This window comes from Geotrypetes seraphini, chromosome 6 (genome assembly GCF_902459505.1).
Source record: "Geotrypetes seraphini chromosome 6, aGeoSer1.1, whole genome shotgun sequence".
In the NCBI taxonomy this organism is placed as follows: domain Eukaryota; kingdom Metazoa; phylum Chordata; class Amphibia; order Gymnophiona; family Dermophiidae; genus Geotrypetes; species Geotrypetes seraphini.
Window position 1 is genome coordinate 74486570 of NC_047089.1, and position 21667 is coordinate 74508236.

The following is a 21667-nucleotide window of genomic DNA, read 5'->3' on the forward strand; positions in this document are numbered from 1 at the left end:
CCAATTCTATATATGTAGCCTAAAAAAATTGATGCCGACTAGTGTGGCGTTAAGCGAGATTTTGTAAGCTTTTTAACATTTAGGTGCACCCTATCTATGCCAAGGTTTTCTCGGTCTAAATGCCTGCACCTAAGTTAGGCGCCCAAACGGCTCCTAACGCAAAACCGCACCCACGAGCTGTCCCTAGCCACGCCCTCTCTTAGCTTTGCACTGGGCGCCTAACTGTTGTAGAATCACGCCTACCAAGTTAAGCACCTTTTAATTAGCTCCTACTAGTGCAAATTAAGAGATGTTGAGTGTCGATCTAAGTGCCTAACTTTAGGCGCATTTGATAGAATGGGGGGGGGGGGGGATGCTTTATGACATGTCCCTGAAAAGTTATCCCTTGTATGTGTAGACCGTGTTATTTATTTCATCAAAGAAATTGATCAGCTGGTTGTTGACAGGTGCATACAGGGACACATTGAATTTAACCCCACTGTAGAAGCTGTTTGTATATTGAGAATGTGAACAGTCGTGCAATTCAATGCATAATTTCACAGTCTGATAGCATTATAGCCACAAAGCATCTCTGAACACAATTACTTTTAACTTCTGAAGTTATTATTACCACATATTCTTTTTGTGTAATGGAAAGTGATTCTTTCTTCCATAAAATGGCATTTCCTAAGGTTGATTCTAGTAAGAATCACCCAAAGACTTTTAATTCACCTCTGGTCTTCCCCTGTATCCTATTGAGCTTCAATTTAAAGATATATTGGTACTGAAGGCAGAATAATTATTGCTGAGCAGTAACTAAATGCATATTTTAATAGGTGCAATGGTCATATAAAAGAGGTTAGACACTAGGCACAAATGTAATCCGAAGATATGTGTACTGTAATTGTTTTGTTTACTAGATAACTGCTTTAAATTATTTTAAAAGCAAGAATCTCACATATCCCTACTTCTTCCTTCAGTCTCTCTCACTTTCTCTCTCTCTACATAATCCTCTCTTTAGTCATCAGTGTGTTATCTGGATTATTGTATTGCATACTGAAGGAAAACCACTTTAGAGGGTATTTTAATAACAGTAGGTATGTATTTGGAGTTTAAGGCCATTTTCAATATGATAGACATCCGACTTGATATGTTTTGCTGAGAACATCTCAGTGTAATTTCAGGCACACAGACATAATTGAACCAGAAAAAAAAGAAATCTGCCACTTTCTGCTGCTTTTCAGATATTTTTCTCTTTTTGAAAATGAGGACCATAGATGCCTAGGGTGGGCTTAGGCTCTGGACATTTTGTAGCAATAATCAGACATTTTACAAAACATCCCGGGCACAATTTGAACGTTTGGGGCTAGACCTGTTTTTAAACCGTCTAAGTGCCAAAAAGGTGCCCAAACTGATCAGATGGCCACTGGGGGAGGGTGTAAGAATGTCCTCCACACTCCCCCGGTGGTCACTGAACCCTTCCTATACCCCAAATATGTGAAGGAAACAGTATATACATGACTGTATGACATCTACAGATGTTATAGCCAGTCTTATTAGAGCAGCAAGCAGGTATTTGGAGTAGCCTGATAGGAAAGTGCAGTGGACTCCAAGAAAGAGACCTATGCTCATTTTCCACTCTAACGAGTAAACTTGTGGTGGAAGTGTGATACCATGAAAACCCACCAAAATCCTACTGTACTGACATATAGGTGACACCTGCAACCATAAGGGCTATTGCAGTGGTAGACAGATGGGTCTAGTAGGTGTTGAGGGTCTAGTAGGTGTTGACGTTTCCCAAACAATGGGATTATGGTATATCCTGGAATGGGGTAGAAAATGTCATATTATATGCAACAAATGTGCATGGTCTGCACCTTGCAGTCTGCATATAACAACTTACCATGTGCTATCATCGAGATAGGTAGTGTAGATGCACTTGCTGTCTCTTAAATAAGAGGTCCAGTGGTATGTAGTAGTGCTGCCCGATTTCCGATTCGAATCGATTCACGGATTCACTTTGGGTGAATCGATTCAAATTGATTTGTTTTTGTTTTTTTTAGATCGGCCTAGCCAATTCGGTGACCCATGGTTTCTCACCACTCATTGGGGGTATGCGAGCTGCTGCTCCCCACCCGCTTGCCGCCGCTGCCGCTGGTTCCCGCCACAACTCCAGGAAGGTAAGGGCCAGCGTGCAGTGATTGCACACCGCTGGCCCACAAGCCTTGCCCTGATGTCAGTTCTGAAATTGGAGAGAAGGTCTGGGCCAGCCAATCACTGTTTGGCTAGCCCGGCTTACCTTCCTGGAGTTGAGGTGAGCGGTGGACGAGGGGGAGAGGAGGAGGAATCGATGGGAGGTAGGCAGACTTCGACAGGGAGGGAGGAAGGCAGGCTTCAGCACGGGAGGGAGGGAAGGAGGCACTAACTTACATAGGAAGGAAGGAGGGAGGGAAAGAGGAAGGGGGAACTAACTTGGGACACAGAAAGGAGGGAGAGAGAAGGAAGGAAGGAAAAAGGGCTAATGTAGGGGTGGGCAATGGGGAGATAAAGAATAGTGGTACCTGTGGCATAGGAAGGATGAGAGAGGTGCCTGGGGCAGTGGTTTCCCTCTCCTGCCCTCTACTCTGCCCCCATCCACTCCTTCCATGCCCCCTCCTGCCACACGCATTCTCCCTTCCTCAGTACTTCTTTAATGTTCATGGGGGGAGCAGTAACCCCAACTTGCGCAGATGCTCAAGGTCCAGTAGAGAACTGGCGGCAGGCACTTGCAGCAACAGCGCACGGGTAAGGACAGGTCCGGTCAGTGGGGGGAGGAGGAGGCAGTCGCAAAGTGGAGGAGCAACAAAGTCCATTCCTGGGGTGGGGTGACAAAGTGGAGGACAGCAGTGGAAGAAGACAGAAGAAGAGATATGGGTCGAGTCAGGTGTTGGCTCAGGTGTTGGGTTGGGTCAGAGAGATGTACCTACCAATATTAAGTCAGTGGAACAAATCATCCAAGTTGCCATTATGGCCTATGGGGAAACTTGCTTTGATATATGAGCACTTTGGATTATGAGCATGCTTCTGGAATGAATTATGCTCGCAACCCAAGGTTCCACTGTATATGGTAGTAATGGTGGGTATGGAAATTGGGAGAGGAGCCCCCTTCTTAATTTCTGCCCTGGACCCCAGCATGTCTAAAACCGGCCCTGTTGTCATTCTCATGCTGTCCCATTACAAAGAAAGCTTTCCTAATCATTGTCTGTTCTAATAATTTTTCATCTGATAGCAAACTCTGTTTGAATATCATCAAGAACTGGTTTAAGAACATCAAATGTGCTGGAACTCCTCTTCAGTCTTAAGCCAAACAATTGGACTTCCTCTCTAAAGAAACCCCAATATAAAATGTTTCATGAGATGATGACCAGTAGTTTGTTTGTGATCGAGACATATGTATTGCAACCAGCTTTAGCTTCATCTCAACTTCAAAGTGACCCAATTCATTACTGTTCTATTTGGCTGGAGACCAGTAACCATTTCAACACACACACTGTTCTTATAGGCTATAGTCACTGAACAGCAAAATTTAAGATGAGATGATCCATTATTTATATGATAAGGTCTGCAATAGCAGAATTCTGTTCCCAGTTTTTCAGTTTCATTTGGTTTACTGAGAAATAGTCATTTACATCTTTTAACTGCAAGCATCAGATGTAACTGAGTAAAAGTATTAAAAAGTTGACAATATTATTACTTCAGTAAAAGTCAAAGTAACATGTTCTGTATTTCTTTTCAAGTAAAAGCAAAATTACTTAAGCAAAGTTAACTAATTACATTTAGTTAGTTGCTATACAATGGTGATGATGGGTGCATAAATATGTTATCCTATATAATAAAACCTTACCTGCGCATGCGCTTTTAAAACGGCGTGATCCCTGCCGCCGTGATTTCTGATCCGTGGCAGCATTCTACAGCACGCGGCGCGGCTTCCTAACTCTTCAGGCGCGAGCGGCGGCTTGCCGCATGCACCCCGACTTCCTAACGCCAAGCGGCAGCGTGCCGCAAGTACCCTGGCTTTTAAAATCTTCAGGCGCAAGCGGCGGCTTGCAGCACGCGCCCCAGCTGTCAAAGAGTTCATGCGCGAGCGGCGGCTTGCCGCACGTGCTGCTTTCAAATTGTTAATTTCTTCAGGCAGGCGCGCAGGAGGGTGTCATGCGGTGCCGGTTTGTCTCCAGGAGCTACTGTTTGTTAGCCAGAGCAGGAGGGTGTCCTGCTCTGGCGGTTTGTGTCCAGCAGCTACAAGGTAAATTGCTAATTCTGCTACTGCTCAGGGAAGTGGAGGGGGAGAGGGAAAGGGGATGCTTTGAGGGGAGGGGTATTCTAGGGGCAGAAGGGGCCATGAAGAGACAGAGAAATATAGGCAGGCAGGGGGCCAGGGAGAGAGACAGGGAGACAGACAAACAGACAGCCAGCATCCAAGGAGAGAGAGAGAAAAAAAAAAGACAGACAGACACTGGCAAAGGAGAAAGAGAGAAAGAAAAAAAAGACAGACACCGGCCAAGGAGAGACAAAGAAAAAAAGACATACAGACAGCCAGCAGCCAAGGAGAGAGAGACAAAGAATAAAAAAAGACAGACACCGGCCAAGGAGAGAAAGAGAGAGAGAAAGAAAAACCAGACAGACAGACACTGGTCAAGGAGAGAGAGAAAAAAAAACAAACCAGACAGACACCGGCCAAGGAGAGAGAGAGAAATAAACCAGACATCGGCCAAGAAAAAAGAGAGAGAAAGAAATAATGACAGACCGATGGGGTACCAGAGAGACAGACAGAAAGAAAGACAGACAGACAGAGTCCAAGAAGAGAGAGAAACAAAAAAGACAGTGGGCAATGGAGAGAGACAGAAAGAAATAAAGACACACATCCTATATAATAAAACCCTAGAGCGCGCATGCGCTCTTGAAACTTCGTGATCTCTGCCGCTGTGATTTCTGATCCGTGGCCATGTTCCATTTTAGAACGCGGAGGCAGGGATCACTCTAGCCACTCGCCTCCTCCCGCCCTCACTCACCAACCGCTGGAGGAAGCGCAGGCAAGCTTTCTCCCTGCCCGTGTCCTCGCCGCCCTGATTGGTGCTGGCGGCAGCTTCCGAGAGGAGGGCTTTGTGGAGCGCCGCCACACGCCAATACCTTCACAGTCTCCTGAGCCGCGTCCTCACCACCCCGATTGCCGGTGTTCAGTCTTCACGCTTCCACGACGCAGGCGGGGATCAGAAAGGGTAAGGGAGCCGAGTCAGCGGGGGTTGGGCTGGGAGGGAAGAGAAGCGGTCTGCCTCGGGTTTTTCAAGGCCTGGCTTCTTCGGGCAGCAACAGCATTTACAATTCGCTGCTGTTGCCAGCTTCAGGCCTTCCTCTCTGGCAGGTCCTGCCTACTTTCTGTTTCAGGAAGACGACCCGACAGAGAGGAAGACCTGAAGCCAGCAACAGCAATGAATTGTGAATGCTGCTGCTGCTGCCCGATGAAGTTCAAGAAGGAAAGGGAGCAGAGGGGGAGAGAATGGCTTGGAGGGAAGAAGAGATGGCAGGGCATGGAGGGAAGGAGGAATGTATGCCAGACCAAGGGAAAAGGAAGGGGGAAAGGAAGGAGGAGATGCCATATGGAACAGAGAGAGAGAGGGCGGACACTGGAAGGAAAGAGAAGAGAGGGCAGTGAATGGAAGGGGCAAGACAGAGGATAAACAGTAGATAGAAGGGGTAGAGAGAGGGAGACAGACACTGAATGGAAGTGTGGGGGAGAGGAGGGACAGCCACTGAATGGAAGTATGAGGGCAGGGGGAGCAGACGTTGGAAGGAAATGGGGAGGAGAAAGAAAAAGGGCACATGCAGGATTGAGGGAAGAGGATAGAGTTAGAAATAAAGATAGACAAACAGGGGGCCAGAGAGAGACAGACAGAAATAATGACAGATAGACAGCATTCAAGGAGAGAGAGACAAATAAAAAAAAAACCAGACAGACATGTACTCTAGCACCCGTTAATGTAACGGGCTTAAACACTAGTTAGGAATAATAATCTAGGTGCATTATCATTGATATAGGGCTCCTTTTATCAAGCCATGCTAGCTGCTACCGCCTCCTCTTGAGCAGGTGGTAGTTTTTGGCCAGCAGGGGGGTTAGCGCATGATTAAGAGTCGTGCGCGTTAACCCCGCTAGCCCGGCTTGATAAAAGGAGCCCATAATCTAATGTAAATAATAGCTCTTACCACATACACATGGGGAGGGTGACTTCCAAGAAATAAATTATCTTTCTTTTTTATTATTATTATTTGTTGATTTTGAAACATTTTTACAAGAAAAACTAATTGCCAATGAAACACAGTAAAAGTAACATTTGAAATCAGGGCTGTCCAACCTGCGGCACGAGGGCTGCAGGCAGCCCCGTGAAGTATTTTGTGCGGCCCCGGACAAAGGCAATGCAGTGTTTTCCTCTGCTGCCCCCAGGTGTTTACCATCTTGCCGGCTCTCTCCTCTATCTTGCTGCAGCGTTTGCGCGACCCCAGAAAATTTTTTCGGCCAATGCGCCCCAGGGAAGCCAAAAAGTTGGACACCCTTGTTTTAAATCCTTCCTTAGACCACTAATATTGCTTTTGAGAGGCCATATAATAATGTGATGAGCGTAAACATTTCAATAAGGAAAAAATAAAAAGTGCAATTAATAGGCTTTAACACTAATAGCACGGCTGCGAGGTGAGGAGCGGAGGCAGGAGAGAGCAGCCGGTGGGAGAAGCCGGAGGAGTTTTTCTTTTTCTTTTCTAGCAGGGTCAGCAGCGGCAGAGAGGAGAGGGTAGCGGCGAGAGGAAGCTCCACCCACCCCCTCCACGTCATCAGCGTCATCGCCCTGACTCCCCCTTAACAGGAAGGGAGCCAGGGCGTGAGAGACCACTGCACGGCCGCGAGGTGAGGAGCGGAGGCAGGAGAGAGCAGCCGGTGGGAGAAGCCGGAGGAGTTTTTCTTTTTCTTTTCTAGCAGGGTCAGCGGCGGCAGAGAGGAGCGGGTAGCGGCGAGAGGAAGCTCCGCCCACCCCCTCCACATCATCAGCGTCACCGCCCTGACTCCCCCTTAACAGGAAGGGAGCCAGGGCGCGAGAGACCACTGCACGGCCGTGAGGTGAGGAGCGGAGGCAGGAGAGAGCAGCCGGTGGGAGAAGCCGGAGGAGTTTTTCTTTTTCTTTTCTAGCAGGGTCAGCGGCGGCAGAGAGGAGCGGGTAGCGGTGAGAGGAAGCTCCGCCCACCCCCTCCACGACATCAGCGTCATCGCCCTGACTCCCCCTTAACAGGAAGGGAGCCAACGGCGCGCAGCGAAGGCGAGCGGCAAAGGCGCTCGCCTTAGCGAGAGCGCCTTTGCGAAGGGCCTTGAGAAGGGTCGAGCAAAGACAGCCAAGGACTCCAGAACACCAGGTAAGGAAGAAGCGAGCACGCATGTAGGGAGAGCACACGCACAAGAAGAAAACACACAATAAGACACACACAAGACAGGGAAGGATAAAGAAGCAGCAGGCTTCGGGGACAAGAAAGAGGCCCAAGGGAGGATAACAGACCCACCAAGACAAAAAGCGGCAGAAGAAGTAGACAGGAAAGAGCCAAGCACAGGAGAGAGCACAGCGCCTGCACACATAAAGACATAAGACAAGGGAGAGGACATCTAGTGGACTCCGAAGAAAGAGAAATGGAAGCAGCAGGAACACGGAGGAGCTTCCCAGTGTACTGCACAGAGTGTCATATGTATGACTACCTTCCCTCGGGAAGGCAGGCATACATATGCAGTCGGTGTCAGGAACCGGAAAGCCTGAAGAAGGAAGTTGGTCGACTGCAGTGCAAGGTTCAAGAGCTGGAGGGACTCCACATCTCAGAAGCACCTTTCGAGACAACTGAAGACCCTACAGGAGAAAGCCACATCAAGGAGCAAGTAAGGGAGCTCGAAAGATTCATCGAGGAGGCCTACAGGCAGGTAGAAGAGCAGGATCATCAGCAGCGCTGGAGCGAGGAAGCTACGGCTACACAAGATGGAGGACATGGGCCAACAGATGGAAGACAGAGGCCAACGGACGCCGAGGATGAAGGATCACATGGAAGATTCGTGCAAGCAGAGAGGGCGAAGACTGGCGGGTACCCCGGAAGAGAAGGACTGAACCACGCCGAGGATACAGACTTGAGACCAGTAAGGAAGCTGAAGAAGGAGAAATCTGCAGTCATCGTGGGAGACTCAATCCTGAGAGAAGTGGACAGTCACGTAGCAGGAGGGAGAGAGGATCGGCTAGTGACCTGTCTCCCAGGAGCAAGAACGAAGGACATCACTGACAGAATCGAGAGGATCCTGGATGGCGCGGAAACAGAAGAGACAGCAGTGATAATCCACGTGGGAACAAATGATGTCAACAGGAGAAATTACAGCAGGACTACGCTAATTGAACAGTTCAAGATCCTAGGAAGGAAACTGAAGCTGAGGACACAGAAGATAGCATTCTCAGAGATTCTGCCAGTACCGAGGGCAGACGTGAAGAGGCAGACCGAGCTACAAGCAATAAACGCTTGGTTGAGGAGATGGTGCAAAGAAGAAGGATTCCTTTTTGTAAGAAACTGGACAACTTTTTTGGGGAAGAACAAGCTCTTCAGGAGGGACGGACTACACCTGAGCAAGGCAGGAACGAGACTGCTAGCAAACAACGTCAAGAGAGGAATTGAGCAGGCTTTAAACTGAGAAGAAGGGGAAAGCCGATAGTCGACCTGACGTCGACGGTTCGGACAAGAGTATCCAAAGAAGATACTGAGCGGGAAAAATGCTGGGAACAGGCAAGAGACGAACAACAGAAGCTGTTGACCAACAAAAAGGGCAAACAGATAAAATTAGAGGAACAGGAGAGATCAGGAAATCAGGTTGCAGATGAAAAAGATACACCAAAAAATGAGGAAGAAAGGAACAGAAAAGATACACCAAAAAATGAGGAAGAAAGGAACAGAAATGAGGGACTGGCAGCCCAAATAGGGGATGGTAAGAGGAGCAAAACACATGTAAAACCAGCAGAGAAAAGAAAAGACCAGGACTTAAATTGCTTGTACGCTAATGCAAGGAGCCTAAAGACCAAAATGGGATAATTAGAAGCCATAGCCAAAAAAGAAAACCTAGACATCATTGGAATCACGGAAACATGGTGGAATGAGGATAACCAATGGGACGTAGTGCTGCCAGGGTACAAACTCTATAGAAGAGACAGGACCCACAAGAAGGGTGGAGGAATAGCACTATACATAAAAGACACCATTCCCTCGTCCGGAGTGGATATAGAACCAAAGGCAGAAGGACTGGAGTCATTATGGGTCAAATTACTAGGAAAAAGTGGCTTTGACATAAGATTGGGTCTATACTATCGTCCACCTGGACAAACGGAAGCAAACGACAAAGATCTGGCAGCAGAATTGAGGCGGGAAGGCAACAATAGGAATGTGACAGTAATGGGAGATTTTAACTACCCTGGGATAAACTAGAATATTGGAAACTCAAACTGTGCGAGGGAAACAGAATTCTTAGAGGCTGTGAGGGACTGCTTTATGGATCAGCTTGTCAAGGAACCAACAAGAGGATATGCCACTCTTGACCTAATCCTCAACAGAATAGGGAGACCTGCAAAAGAAGTGGAAGTAGTAGGACCACTAGGAAACAGCGATCACAACATGATCCAGTACAAATTAGGAGTAAGTACAGCAAAAGGGAAGAGAACCACAGTGACAATGTTCAACTTCAAGAAAGGGAACTATGATGTTATGAGAGCAATGGTAAGAAAAAAACTTAGAAACAGCTCAAGGAAAACAGAAACTGTAGAGCAAGCCTGGTCTCTATTCAAGGGCACAGTGCAAGAAGCACAACATATGTACATCCCCAGATTTAGAAAAGGGTGCAAAAAAAAAACCGAACAAAAGACCCCGCATGGATAAACAATGAGGTGAAGAAAGCGATAGGAGACAAGAAAAAATCATTCCGGAAATGGAAAAAGGACCAAACTGGGGAAAACTGGAATGAACACAGGAAACGCCAAAGAGAATGTCATCAAGTGGTTAGGAGAGCGAAAAGAGAATACGAAGAGAGACTGGCCAGGGAGGCAAAAAACTTCAAATCATTCTTCAGATATGTTAAGGGGAAGAAACCAGCGAGGGAGGAAGTAGGACCGTTGGATGATTGGGCCAAAAGGGAGTGATAAAGGAGCAAAAAGAGGTAGCCGACAGGTTAAACAAATTCTTCTCGTCAGTCTTCACAAGCGAGGACACATCCAGTGTACCGGAACCCGACGTGATCTTCCATGGTGACCAAGAAGAAAAACTGTCAGCAATAGAGGTGAGCCATGAGGATGTCCTCCAACAGATAGATAGATTGAAAAGCGACAAATCACCAGGCCCGGACGGAATCCACCCTAGGGTACTAAAAGAACTAAGAAATGAGATAGCGGGAATACTCCAACGAGTTTGCAACCTATCCTTGAAAACTGGAGAGATTCCGGAGGACTGGAAGATAGCAAATGTTACACCTATCTTTAAAAAGGGGTCAAGAGGAGACCCGGGAAACTATAGGCCGGTAAGTTTGACATCGGTTCCAGGCAAGATGGTAGAAGCACTGATAAAGGACAGCATCTGTGAGCACATCGAAAAAAATGGGCTGATGAAAGCGAGCCAACATGCAAGGGAAGATCGTGCCAAACAAACTTACTGCACTTCTTTGAGGGGGTAAACAGCCAGTTGGACAAAGGGGAACCTGTAGACATCATTTACCTTGACTTCCAAAAGGCCTTTGACAAGGTACCCCATGAGCGGCTACTTAGGAAGCTGTGGAACCACGGGGTGGAAGGGGACGTACACAGATGGATCAAACACTGGTTGGCAGGCAGGAGACAGAGGGTTGGAGTGAAGGGTCACTACTCGGGCTGGAGGAAAGTCACGAGCAGAGTTCCGCAGGGGTCTGTACTTGGACCGCTGCTGTTCAAAATATTTATTAATGACCTGGAAACGGGGAAGAAATGTGAAGTTATAAAATTTGCGGACGACACTAAACTCTGTAGAAGGGTTAGAACTACGGAAGAGTGTGAGGACCTACAAAGGGACCTAAAAAAACTGGAGGAGTGGGCGAATAAATGGCAGATGAAATTCAATGTAGGGAAATGCAAGGTCATGCATATAGGGAGAAAGAACCCGATGTTCAGCTACCAAATGGGGGGATTAGTATTAGAGGGAAGTAACCTTGAAAGAGATTTGGGTGTACTGGTGGATACAACAATGAAGGCAACGGCGCAATGCGCAGCAGCCGCGAAGAAGGCAAATAGAATGTTGGGTATTATTAAAAATGGTATTACGACCAGAACAAAAGAAGTCATCCTGCCGTTGTATCGGGCAATGGTGCGCCCGCACCTGGAGTACTGTGTTCAGTATTGGTCACCGTACCTTAAGAAGGATATGGCAATACTTGAGAGGGTCCAGAGGAGAGCGACACGAATGATTAAGGGCATGGAAAACATTTCATACACTGAAAGATTGGAGAGGCTGGAGCTCTTCTCCCTGGAAAAGCGGAGACTCAGAGGAGACATGATAGAAACCTACAAGATCATGAAGGGCATAGAGAAATTAGAGAGAGATAGATTCTTCAAATTTTCAAAACATAAAAGAACAAGAGGGCATTCGGAAAAATTGGAAGGGGATAGATTCAAAACAAATGCTAGGAAGTTTTTCTTTACTCAGCGGGTGGTGGACACCTGGAATGCGCTTTCAGAGGACGTAATAGGGCAGAGTACGGTACTGGGGTTTAAGAAAGGATTGGACAATTTCCTGTTGGAAAAGGGGATAGAGGGGTATAGATAGAGGATTACTGCACAGGTCCTGGACCTGTTGGGCCGCCGTGTGAGCGGACTGCTGGGCACGATGGACCTCAGGTCTGACCTGGCAGAGGCATTGCTTATGTTCTTATGTTCTTTCGTTATCAGTTGCGACTTAAGCAATTTTCTTCAAGTCCAGAAAGGCCCTTCATTGCTCTGGGGCAAAAAAGACATATTTAGCATCAAGGTATTTAACTACGCATTTACATGGGTAGGCTAATAAGAAAGTAGCCCCCAAAGATCTTTTTTCCTATCTCATTAAGAGAAATAGTCTCCTTCTTTCCTGGGTTGACCATGTCGCATCTTAGTAGACCCAGATCCTTTGGCCAAGAAGAAATTAACTTTCTATAAAATGGATAAAATTCAAAGCTAGCTACGCCAGTGGTTTCCAACCCTGTCCTGGAGGACCCCCAGGCCAGTCGGATTTTCAGGATAGCCCTAATGTATATGTATGAGAGAGATCTGCATGTAATGGAGGTGCCAGGCATGCAAATCTCCTCTATGCATATCGGCTGGCACCTGCTTAGTTATCAGTGGTGGCCTGAAGTTCATCACCCCTCCTTCTTACTATACCAATATCCCCAGTCAGCATTGGAGCTGTTCACACGCACACACCCCTCCCCCAACAATCATAATCAGTCCCCCAGGGGAATAATCCTGGTAGGGCTGGACACTGCCTTGGGGAGGTCTGCTGTTGACTGGTGCCATCTGGTGAGAGATCAACAATTTTAGAAGCTGATCTTGCATGTATTTGGAGGAGGAAGCATTCTTCTCCCACTTGCAGCCTTCTAAAATCGTGTTCCCTCTGAATTCTGGAAGGGCTGGGATGTATAGCCGTGCTCTTGTTTTATAAGATGTTCTTATGTTTTGTAAAATCTCTCCTAAAATATTGTGAATTCCCTTCTCCACATCCTGTCTTAAAATGGATCTCCATATCTGTTTTTGCACCTTTCAATCTAGAAAGAAAATAAAAAATGTGACTATTAAGCATAGAACTAATTTTAAAAAATTCGTTTTGCATGGAGTTTTCCACATGCCTTGAATGGAATTAAATTTCTGTATACTGAGCAAAATCAAAGATCTTTTCTTAATGTAGACTGTTTAATTTATAAGTATTATCTAGCCTGACAAATACAGAATAAGATAAAGAGCTAGTGAAAATTAAAAAAAAAAAAATCAGCTTTCTGCTTTTATGAACTGTTTGTATTTCTTGAATTGAATCATGTTGATATCATAGTGGCTTCCTCGTTACTTGGTACAAAAGAAAAGGCATCCTAATAATACCTTTTAGTTCCGTTTGCTAGGATGAATTTTATACAGAACAAAGATAAAGAGATTTCAGCTGCAGATTAGTTCAGAGATGAAACAGAAGTCTTTTGAGGGTTATTCTCTCATGGTTCCTTTGCTTTTTTCCTTTGGGCTGTGCTAATGCTTTAATGTCCCAAAAATAAAGTTAATAAAAACATTGTCTTAAGCAGCTGCTGTATGCAATCCTTCTGAAATGCATTAGTTATTGTTTGTTTATCTTAATTAAATGAGATAAGAGGGCAAGAAAGTCCCAAGGAGATTTGATCATATCCTCTGTATAAATCTAATGGAAAACTTAACGATTACAATTGTCTATTTGTTTTACAGAACAAGAAGAGTGTGTTAATTGCACAGATGAATGCAAAGTGCTTGGTCATTCTGACAGGTGTTGGATGCCACAGTTCCCAACAGCCAATCAGGCAGAAAATCCAGATTATCGCACAAATCTGTTTGTACCCACAGTTGAAGCTAATGTTGAGACTGAAACATACGAAACTGTGAATCCCACTGGAAAAAAGACATTTTGTACATTTGGAAAAGACAAGAGAGAGCACACGATTCTTATTGCCAATGTTAAACCTTATTTAAAAGCCAAGCGTGCCCTGAGCCCTCTTCTTCAAGAGATTCCCTCAGCATCAAACAGCCCAACCAAGACATGCATTGAGCCTTGCACCTCAACAAAAGGACCTTTAGATGTTTGTGAAATAAAAGCAGGCAGATTGGCTGAAACAAGCAACCAGTACTTATCAACTGATAGTCAGTATATATCACCCAGTAAACAGTCAAAAGACCCTCAGTATATTGCGTCCGATCAGAAGGCTCGGGTGTTTGCCGATGGCCATTCCAGAGTGAGCCGAGACTCGAGCGAGATGGACTCTGTTCTTGAGCAGCTAGATCACTCAAACCGAGATTTAGGCCGAGAATCGGTGGATGCAGAGGAAGTTGTCAGAGAAATTGACAAACTTTTACAAGACTGCAGAGGGAGTGACCCTGTGGCTGTGAGAAAATAAAGGGGGGGTGGGGGAAGGAAAGATGGCTAGCATTTGCTGCCCCTTGTGTTCATTAAACAAATTACGTTCCCTGTTTAGAACAATTTTGCAGGGATAAAGGAAGACCAATGCTGCTTTAAGGCTTTTAGTGAACATCTGAAGTGCCCACAATATATTCATTTCACTGCTGGTTTTTTTGTTTGTTTTTTCACAGATATCAATGGTTTTATTTTGACCGTACATTAGGATTGTTGTGAAGTACTTTATAGAAGGTGAAATTTTGACAATCCAATTGGAAGTTAAATGAAAGTACCTATGATAGCATAAGACTGTCCTCTTTAGTTGATGCTGACGTAACTGTTTACTGTTTAAACCCGATGAAAAGCAGGGTTGAATAATTTCTGTGGTGGATTTCCAATGATCATTACAGGTTTCTACTGAAAGTCCTTCATGATCTTGCAGTGGTCCTAGTTACACCAAACATCAGCACTCATTTGTGGTAAACATTTCTGTATAATTGCCATACACACACAAAAAAGAAACATTCCAGATCATTTATCAACAAAACATATCCTGGTCATTTAGTAACACTTCATGTCATATAAAAGAAGTTACTTGTAAGATGCTACAGTCCATTTTGTCCTTCACATACATAAGCTAATTCACTTTATATATGAAAAGAAAGTTCGTAATGCCTATGTAGCATTTTAGTGTCCAACAAAAATAAATATATATTCAATGCTTTTTAAACCTGATCTAGAATGCAGGTCTAGAAAAGGATTGCCATTTAAGGGTAATATATTCCAAATGTAACATTATTAACAATTTTTTTATTCCTTTGTGGACACTAAAATAGCTCAGGAAAATGAAAATGTCCTAAACATCAACACAATTCACAACACCATTTAAATGTGCAAATGTAAGATTTAATGTGTTTACATCAAAATGGCATATTTTTATTGATTTATTGCAGATTCCATGCATATGAGCCAAATTGTTGAGTGTATAAGAGCTATATTGTGTATTTTATTAAATTAATATATAGTTGTGTTGCAAAAAAAAAAAATATTTGGGCTTATATTGTAAATGGCAAGTGTTGCCTCAGTAGATGTCAAACTCTATGAGTTTTTCTCACCCCCTGCTTCTCTTTCCCTGTGGAGTGTTGGGAAGCAGCACCTCAGAGCAGAGTCTCTTGTTTAATGTATGATCCACAAACTACAGTGCATAATCTGTTCACATTTGCTTGAGTAAGCTGTTCGAACCAACTGAATGGGCATCAACCATGGTTTATGTGCAAGACCTCGTAGAAGCTCCCATTTCATCCCATGTTTAATAACTAAAATATTACTTGGGAACGTTTTCTGGCAGATGCAACTGGTAATGTGTACAGTTATCACACCTGTGGTTACATTCTGATAGAAGCTAATATTTCAAAATCTAGGCTCTCGGTTCCTAAAGCAGAAAAAAAAGCACTTCAGTTTGTAAAGGAGTCCATTTTTCTAGTTCGTAGAATGCTTTACAATTTAAAGTTTGAGGTCCATTTCTTAAGGTATGAGCTTTTAAACCAGTGAGACCCATTTCCTTTTACCCCATTTCCTCAGCACATTTTTGATAAATACAAAATTTTGTTTACTATAAATTAGTTTCTTGTGGTCTTACTGATCCTGAAGAAAACTGGAGTCTTAGTAGATTATCATACTTTCTAAAAAGCCAATAACAACAGCAACAAAAAAAAAGACGGAGTATGCAGTTTTAAATATGCATCTGTCTGAAAAGGGGGCTTATGTAGATTGCAAAGCTCAGGTACTATAATTTCTGTTTTTGCAGAGCCTTTAAAATTATCATACCTGACTAAGACTCCAGCTGAACTTAAGCATTTGTTCACTTTAATTATTGCCAAAAATAAACAAACGCAAGCACAAACTGAGGAAAGGATGCTTCAAGCAGCTTTTTCTTTTCAAACATTTTTTTAGGTAACTTTATGACCGTGCTACAGTGTCATACGGTATGTAGGGGGAAAATACACAGTTGATTTGAGCTGAAACTTAAGCTGACAAGCCCTTATGATTTTATGAAAAGCTTTCTGACTTTTACTCAGGTTTGCAATTTCCAGTCTCATGCAGCTGCGTTCAAAATTACAGTCTACCATTTGACTATAAAAATTATGTCAAATAGGTCCTCATTAGGGTGCCTACAAATCAGAAAGACTAAGCTAGCCTAATCAGTCCTCCAAAGAACTCTCTCTGTTTCTTGGAAATCCCACTTTAAATATATGCTCTCCGTTTCTATAGAACAAATTATCTAATATCATCTGAAGAGGCCTTGTACAGATCCTGCCCGACTACTCATCATATACTGGACAATTATGTAACAGAAATGTGTTGTCTCTGTGTTATACAATGCTACTTTTGCCAGGGGGTCCTAGGTTAAATTGTTTTGATAGCTGAAATTCCATTATTTTTTACCAAAATGCTATATGCACTTTTATACTGAGCACACCCTAAACAGAAAATAAGCTTTTTTTCTAGGTACATATATCAATACATGTTAAAATTATTTTAATTCTGAGGAACCAGCATCAACATTCCTGTTATTTGACCTTGAGCAAAACGATGATAGTGGAAAAGAATTTACTTTAGTTTTTTTTACCACTAGTGATTTACTAGCAGTATGTGTTTAAAACATTATCAATATTTAGCGGTGATTTAATTTTTTAGTTGTCTGACGTAACTTACCCCCTCTTTTACTAAGGTATGCTAACCGATTAGCATGCACTAATTCGATTAGCACACGCTAATCGGTTAGCGCACCTTAGTAAAAGAGGTCCTTAATATTGGATTTGTAGCTTTAAAGCTGAGCTTACAAAATTTTGATTTCTCTTTCTCTAACAACTCCATTCTATTATAGATATGTCATGTTCTTCAGAAAAATGTAACACAAGCTGATGATGCTGTTGGATGATGAACAAAAGCCCTTTACAAGTCAGCAACACATGTGCTGGCTAAATAATATATGTTAAATCAAGAATAAGAAACCACAAAATGCTTATTCAAGTATTTATAAAGCTATTTCAGCTATAATAAGTAGAGAGGTTTGCTGACATTTTATAGAAGCAAAGAAACATTTACAACCATTTAATGGTACTTTTAATCTTAAGAACAACATAAAACGTTTTGATGCCAATATGGTATGTAATAAAACTTGTAGTTGGGGCTTCACATGCTAAATACTAGATTAATGCATGCAACTGGAGCAGCTGTGACTGCCACGTCATCAACCTCAATGAAGACAAGACACATTTCAAGTAAAATATAGAAGGCTGCAAATTTGTTGATGCCTTTAAAAGGGAATCTTGTCAAAGTATCAGAGCCAAGTGATGTATCCCTATAGATTACACTGTTCATCATACAAGTTGTTTTCCCCTGTGTCAGCAGAACAAACATTTTCGCAATGAGGTAGCCAGGATTTTCCAGATGACCTTTCCCCTTCCAAGCAAGGTCATCAACCTTTTCAGGCCTTGTAGATGGTATCAGTGAGTCACCAACCTGGCACCTTACCAAGGCCTCTCCATCCAGCCTCAAGAATAAGCAACAGAACTACTATTACTATCTACCATTAATATTAACCTCATATATTTGGCTTGAGTACCTTGCCCCAACTGTGACCAAAACCAAAAACCCAATGGAAAAAGGAGATATAAATATATAATGCTATAAAAATACTTTCATACAATAGTGCAGGACATTGGAGGACCCACTTCATTATACCAACTAAGCTATAAATGCAAATTATATTTCGGGCTGCACAATTTTGCAATATTTAGAGTGACTCTTTAATTAACTATTCATTTATAAATTACACCATTTTTTGTTTTTCACAATTATTAAGAGCACTATGCACAGGTCCAGGGATGTTTCACGCTTGATTTACCCTTTCTGGGTTGAGACAGCTCACAACTCTTTTATAGGCTTGTCCTGACTATTGAGAGTCGTGATAACTGAGGACCGTCATATAATTTGCATTTATAGCCCAACTGCGACCAGCACATGACGAAAAAGAGACCAATCCAGTAGTGACAATAAAATAATAGTATACAATAAGAAACGTAACATGCCAAATCAATGTGAATACAGGAACTAGTTGAGCTGAATAAGTAACACATCATGTCTAACTAACTAATGTAGCTTACGTTGACCGCTAAACTTAGCCAGTATAGTGCTGAATATTCATGCTTAACTGGCTAAGGGGTCCTTTTACAAAGGCGCGCTAACCGATTTAGCACTTGCTAAAGATTAGCGTACGCTAAATGCTAAGGTGCCCATTATATTCTATGGGTGCCTTAGCATTTAGCGCACCTTAGTAAAAGGACCCCTAAGTTACATGACATAGCCACTAAGAGGGAAATTATATAAAAGGCGCCTAAAGATAGGTGACTAAGTTAAGCACCTAACTTACCCCCCCCCCCCCTTTGTACAAAACCACGCGAGAGGTTTTTAGCGCCAGCCGGTGCACTGAATGCTCTGTGCTGTTCCGATGCTCATAAGAAATCTATGACTGTCAGAACAGCGCAGAACATTCAGCGTGCTGGCCGGCACTGAAAATCTCTTGCGCGGTTTTGTAAATGGGAGGGTTAATTAGTATATTTGCTTCAATTATGAACTTAAATAAGCTCATAATTGAAAAAAAAAAAGATAGGTGCCTATCTTTTAAGCACGATTCTACATAAGATAGGCATCTAACTTCAAAGTAGGCGTGTTTAGGAGCAGAGGAGTTAGGGAGCATTAGGCGTGATTTTCTAAAGTGCTTAGGTGTCTATAATGTAGGCTTTTAAAACCCTGGCCTACATTGTAGGCGCCTAAGTTATAGTTAGGCATGATTCTGTAATGGGTGTCTTAAGTGTGATTGACATGAAATACAGTAGGTGCATAACTTCAGGCACTCAATCACAGAATCTGTCCCTAAGTGCTAATATTCAGCAGAGATAATCAGCTAACTTGAGCTGAATATTAGTGATTAGCCTGCTTAGCACAATTTAACCAGCCAGGGGTCATTCCTGGCTGGTTAAATAGCACTGAATAGCAGGGGAAGATGCCTTTTTTACTAAAACGCATTCAGTCTTGGGCTTAATGTGCTGTAATGCAGAATTTTAATGTGTGGTAAGCTGAAAGCTAATGCATCCAGAAAGGATGTTCCGAGTATTTTTTTATTTCAGGTCTTGCAATAACATTCAGATTAATGCATTAAACCTGCTCCAGGTTAACACGAATGCCCTTAGGCCTAGATTCACAAACAAAAGCCACCTTATATTAGGTGGATTTAAGTAGTGTGATAATTGGTTGCACCATTAAGTTGCACCATTGCTTGCATCGTTAAAAACAAAAAATATAGCCGCCACTACGCAGGATCAGCATCTAGATCCCTGGAAGCCCAGAAGTAGGTGTGTTTAGGGGTCTTTGGCTTCACTATGTGCTGCTGACCACAATTCTGACGTCCCTATTAAACCCTGGCGATTCTGGAAGCAGCACCTGTGTGTGATTGACACGCGGCGGGTGCCCACTTTGTAGGCGCCTGCCGCAGCAGATGCCGCTTCCAGAATCAGCCCCATGGTGCCTTTTTAGGAAGCAGTAGGTGGTCCTGATTACCTCTGTATTAGCCAGCTGGCACATGTACCACACTTGCTGCTAACACTTCTTTGCCCTCCGCCTGACAGAAAAGTTCCAAAAAAATTCAGTAATGCATGTTCAGTAGTGTATCGCAAGAAGCAAACTACCACAAAATCCCTTAATGTGGTATTGTGGTGGTCTGTTTCCACACATTAACCTCACGATAATTGCTTACTGCCCTATAGTAAAAAGGCTCCTAAGTATCCTTTTTAGATATAAATGAATTTGTGAATACAGTGAAAAGGCAGATATCTCATGGTATATGACAGAAAATTATCCAACAGAGGATGTTAAGCTAACACAATATATTTCCGTGGCAGAAAAAAAAAATTATTTTGGTTTTGAAGAATTGCTATCTGTAAATGAATCATTAATCTGCCCTATTCTATTTATCAGTATTTCTCACCTAAAGGTATATACACACATCTTTCCAGAACATCGAGTTCACACAATCTTTTTACAGTGCCTCCTACTTAAGATATTTCCTGAGTTAGAATATGGTAAAAAAACAAAAGTTATTACTAGAACATGACACATTGCTTTTATATTAAAATCACCTTTCGTGTTTTTATTGGAATAACAAGAACAAGTAGTCTGATTTTAGCACCATGTATAACCACTTATTATTATTTTTTTTCAATACAGCCTTTGATATCAGGTGCAATTTTTCAGTATGCTAATTCATATGGGAGTTTTAGCTATCAAGATTTTTTTTGATTTGAAGCACAATTGAAACCTGACCATCTTGACATTCCTGGCCCCATTGGTCCACAGAATGGCAATGCACGGTTCTCGATCCCCGGTCACCCAATAAGGCTCAGAGCTGCATTAAGTGATTGGTGAACAATACAAAAAGCAGCATAAATTGTATGGTTTATCTCAACTGCTATTGTTTAATGGCTGTGTTTAATGTGTTCTATCTGGAAAATGAGGACTATGAATAAAAAGCAATTACTAATGGCGTTGCATGTTCTTGTGTTCATTAAGACTGAATACTTCTGTTAAAAAAGCACTGCGTACCACAGGGAAACTGGCAGTAATTGCTTGTGAAAAACAACTTGTGGCTGTTAAGATAGTCACCGTTTCAAAAATATGCCTCATTTATATGAAATATAAAACAACTTATCAGGGAGTTGGTATAGATTATTATTCATATTCCACCTTTAAACAAGACAGATTACACCAAACATACACAATTTAAAAAAATGTCAAAAGACATCAAAATTGCCAATTCATATAAAAGGCATCAACCATCGTACTTCATCTTACAAAACAGATGACGCTTTATCAATTTTTTAAATTTACACAAATCTTTTTGTTGTTTGGTGTATAGGTGGTAAGAAAAAAAAGGTAAGATGGGGTACTTTATTCCTTCAGACTTCTACAATAGAGGTCTATTTGCAGGTCATTATTTGTTCACAAGAATTTAGAGCAGGATGACTTTGAAGCTAAAAGAAAAATGTCCAAGGGGCAGATGGACGTTATTCTTGCCAGACCCTTCCAATTTGCTATTTTCAAAACCCATTTTCTAGATGTAAATCTGAAGTGACGTGTCGGAAGCATGGTTCAGGCGAGACTAGGGTGAGCTTGTGATTGGTTTTTCTGCAATAATTGAACATTTTAGAAAATGGCCAGGACACAATTTGGGTTCAATTCCCACTGCAGCTCCTTGTGACTCTGGTACAAAATAAGTACCTGTTTATAGTATGTAAACTACTTTGTAACCACAAAAAGGCAGTATATCAAGTCCCATTCCCCCTACCCACCTCCACCACCACCCTGACACACATTTACGGCTAGACTTGTTTTAACACCACCTAAGTTAGCCCATTATGAGTCAACT

The 21667-nt window shown here is 42.9% G+C and overlaps 1 protein-coding gene across 4 annotated transcripts in view; it reads left to right on the forward strand.

Annotated features, from left to right (window-relative positions):
* The window catches only part of PCDH17 (protocadherin 17), a 317465-nt gene extending 298828 nt beyond the window's left edge, over positions 1-18637 (forward strand). For all 4 annotated transcript variants that reach the window (XM_033949383.1, XM_033949384.1, XM_033949385.1 and 1 more), the window contains exon 5: positions 13500-18637. In XM_033949383.1, coding sequence (XP_033805274.1) covers positions 13500-14182 — 683 coding nt within the window. In that variant the 3' untranslated portion in view covers positions 14183-18637. The remainder of the gene's footprint in view (positions 1-13499) is intronic.
* The last annotated feature ends 3030 nt before the right edge of the window (positions 18638-21667 follow it).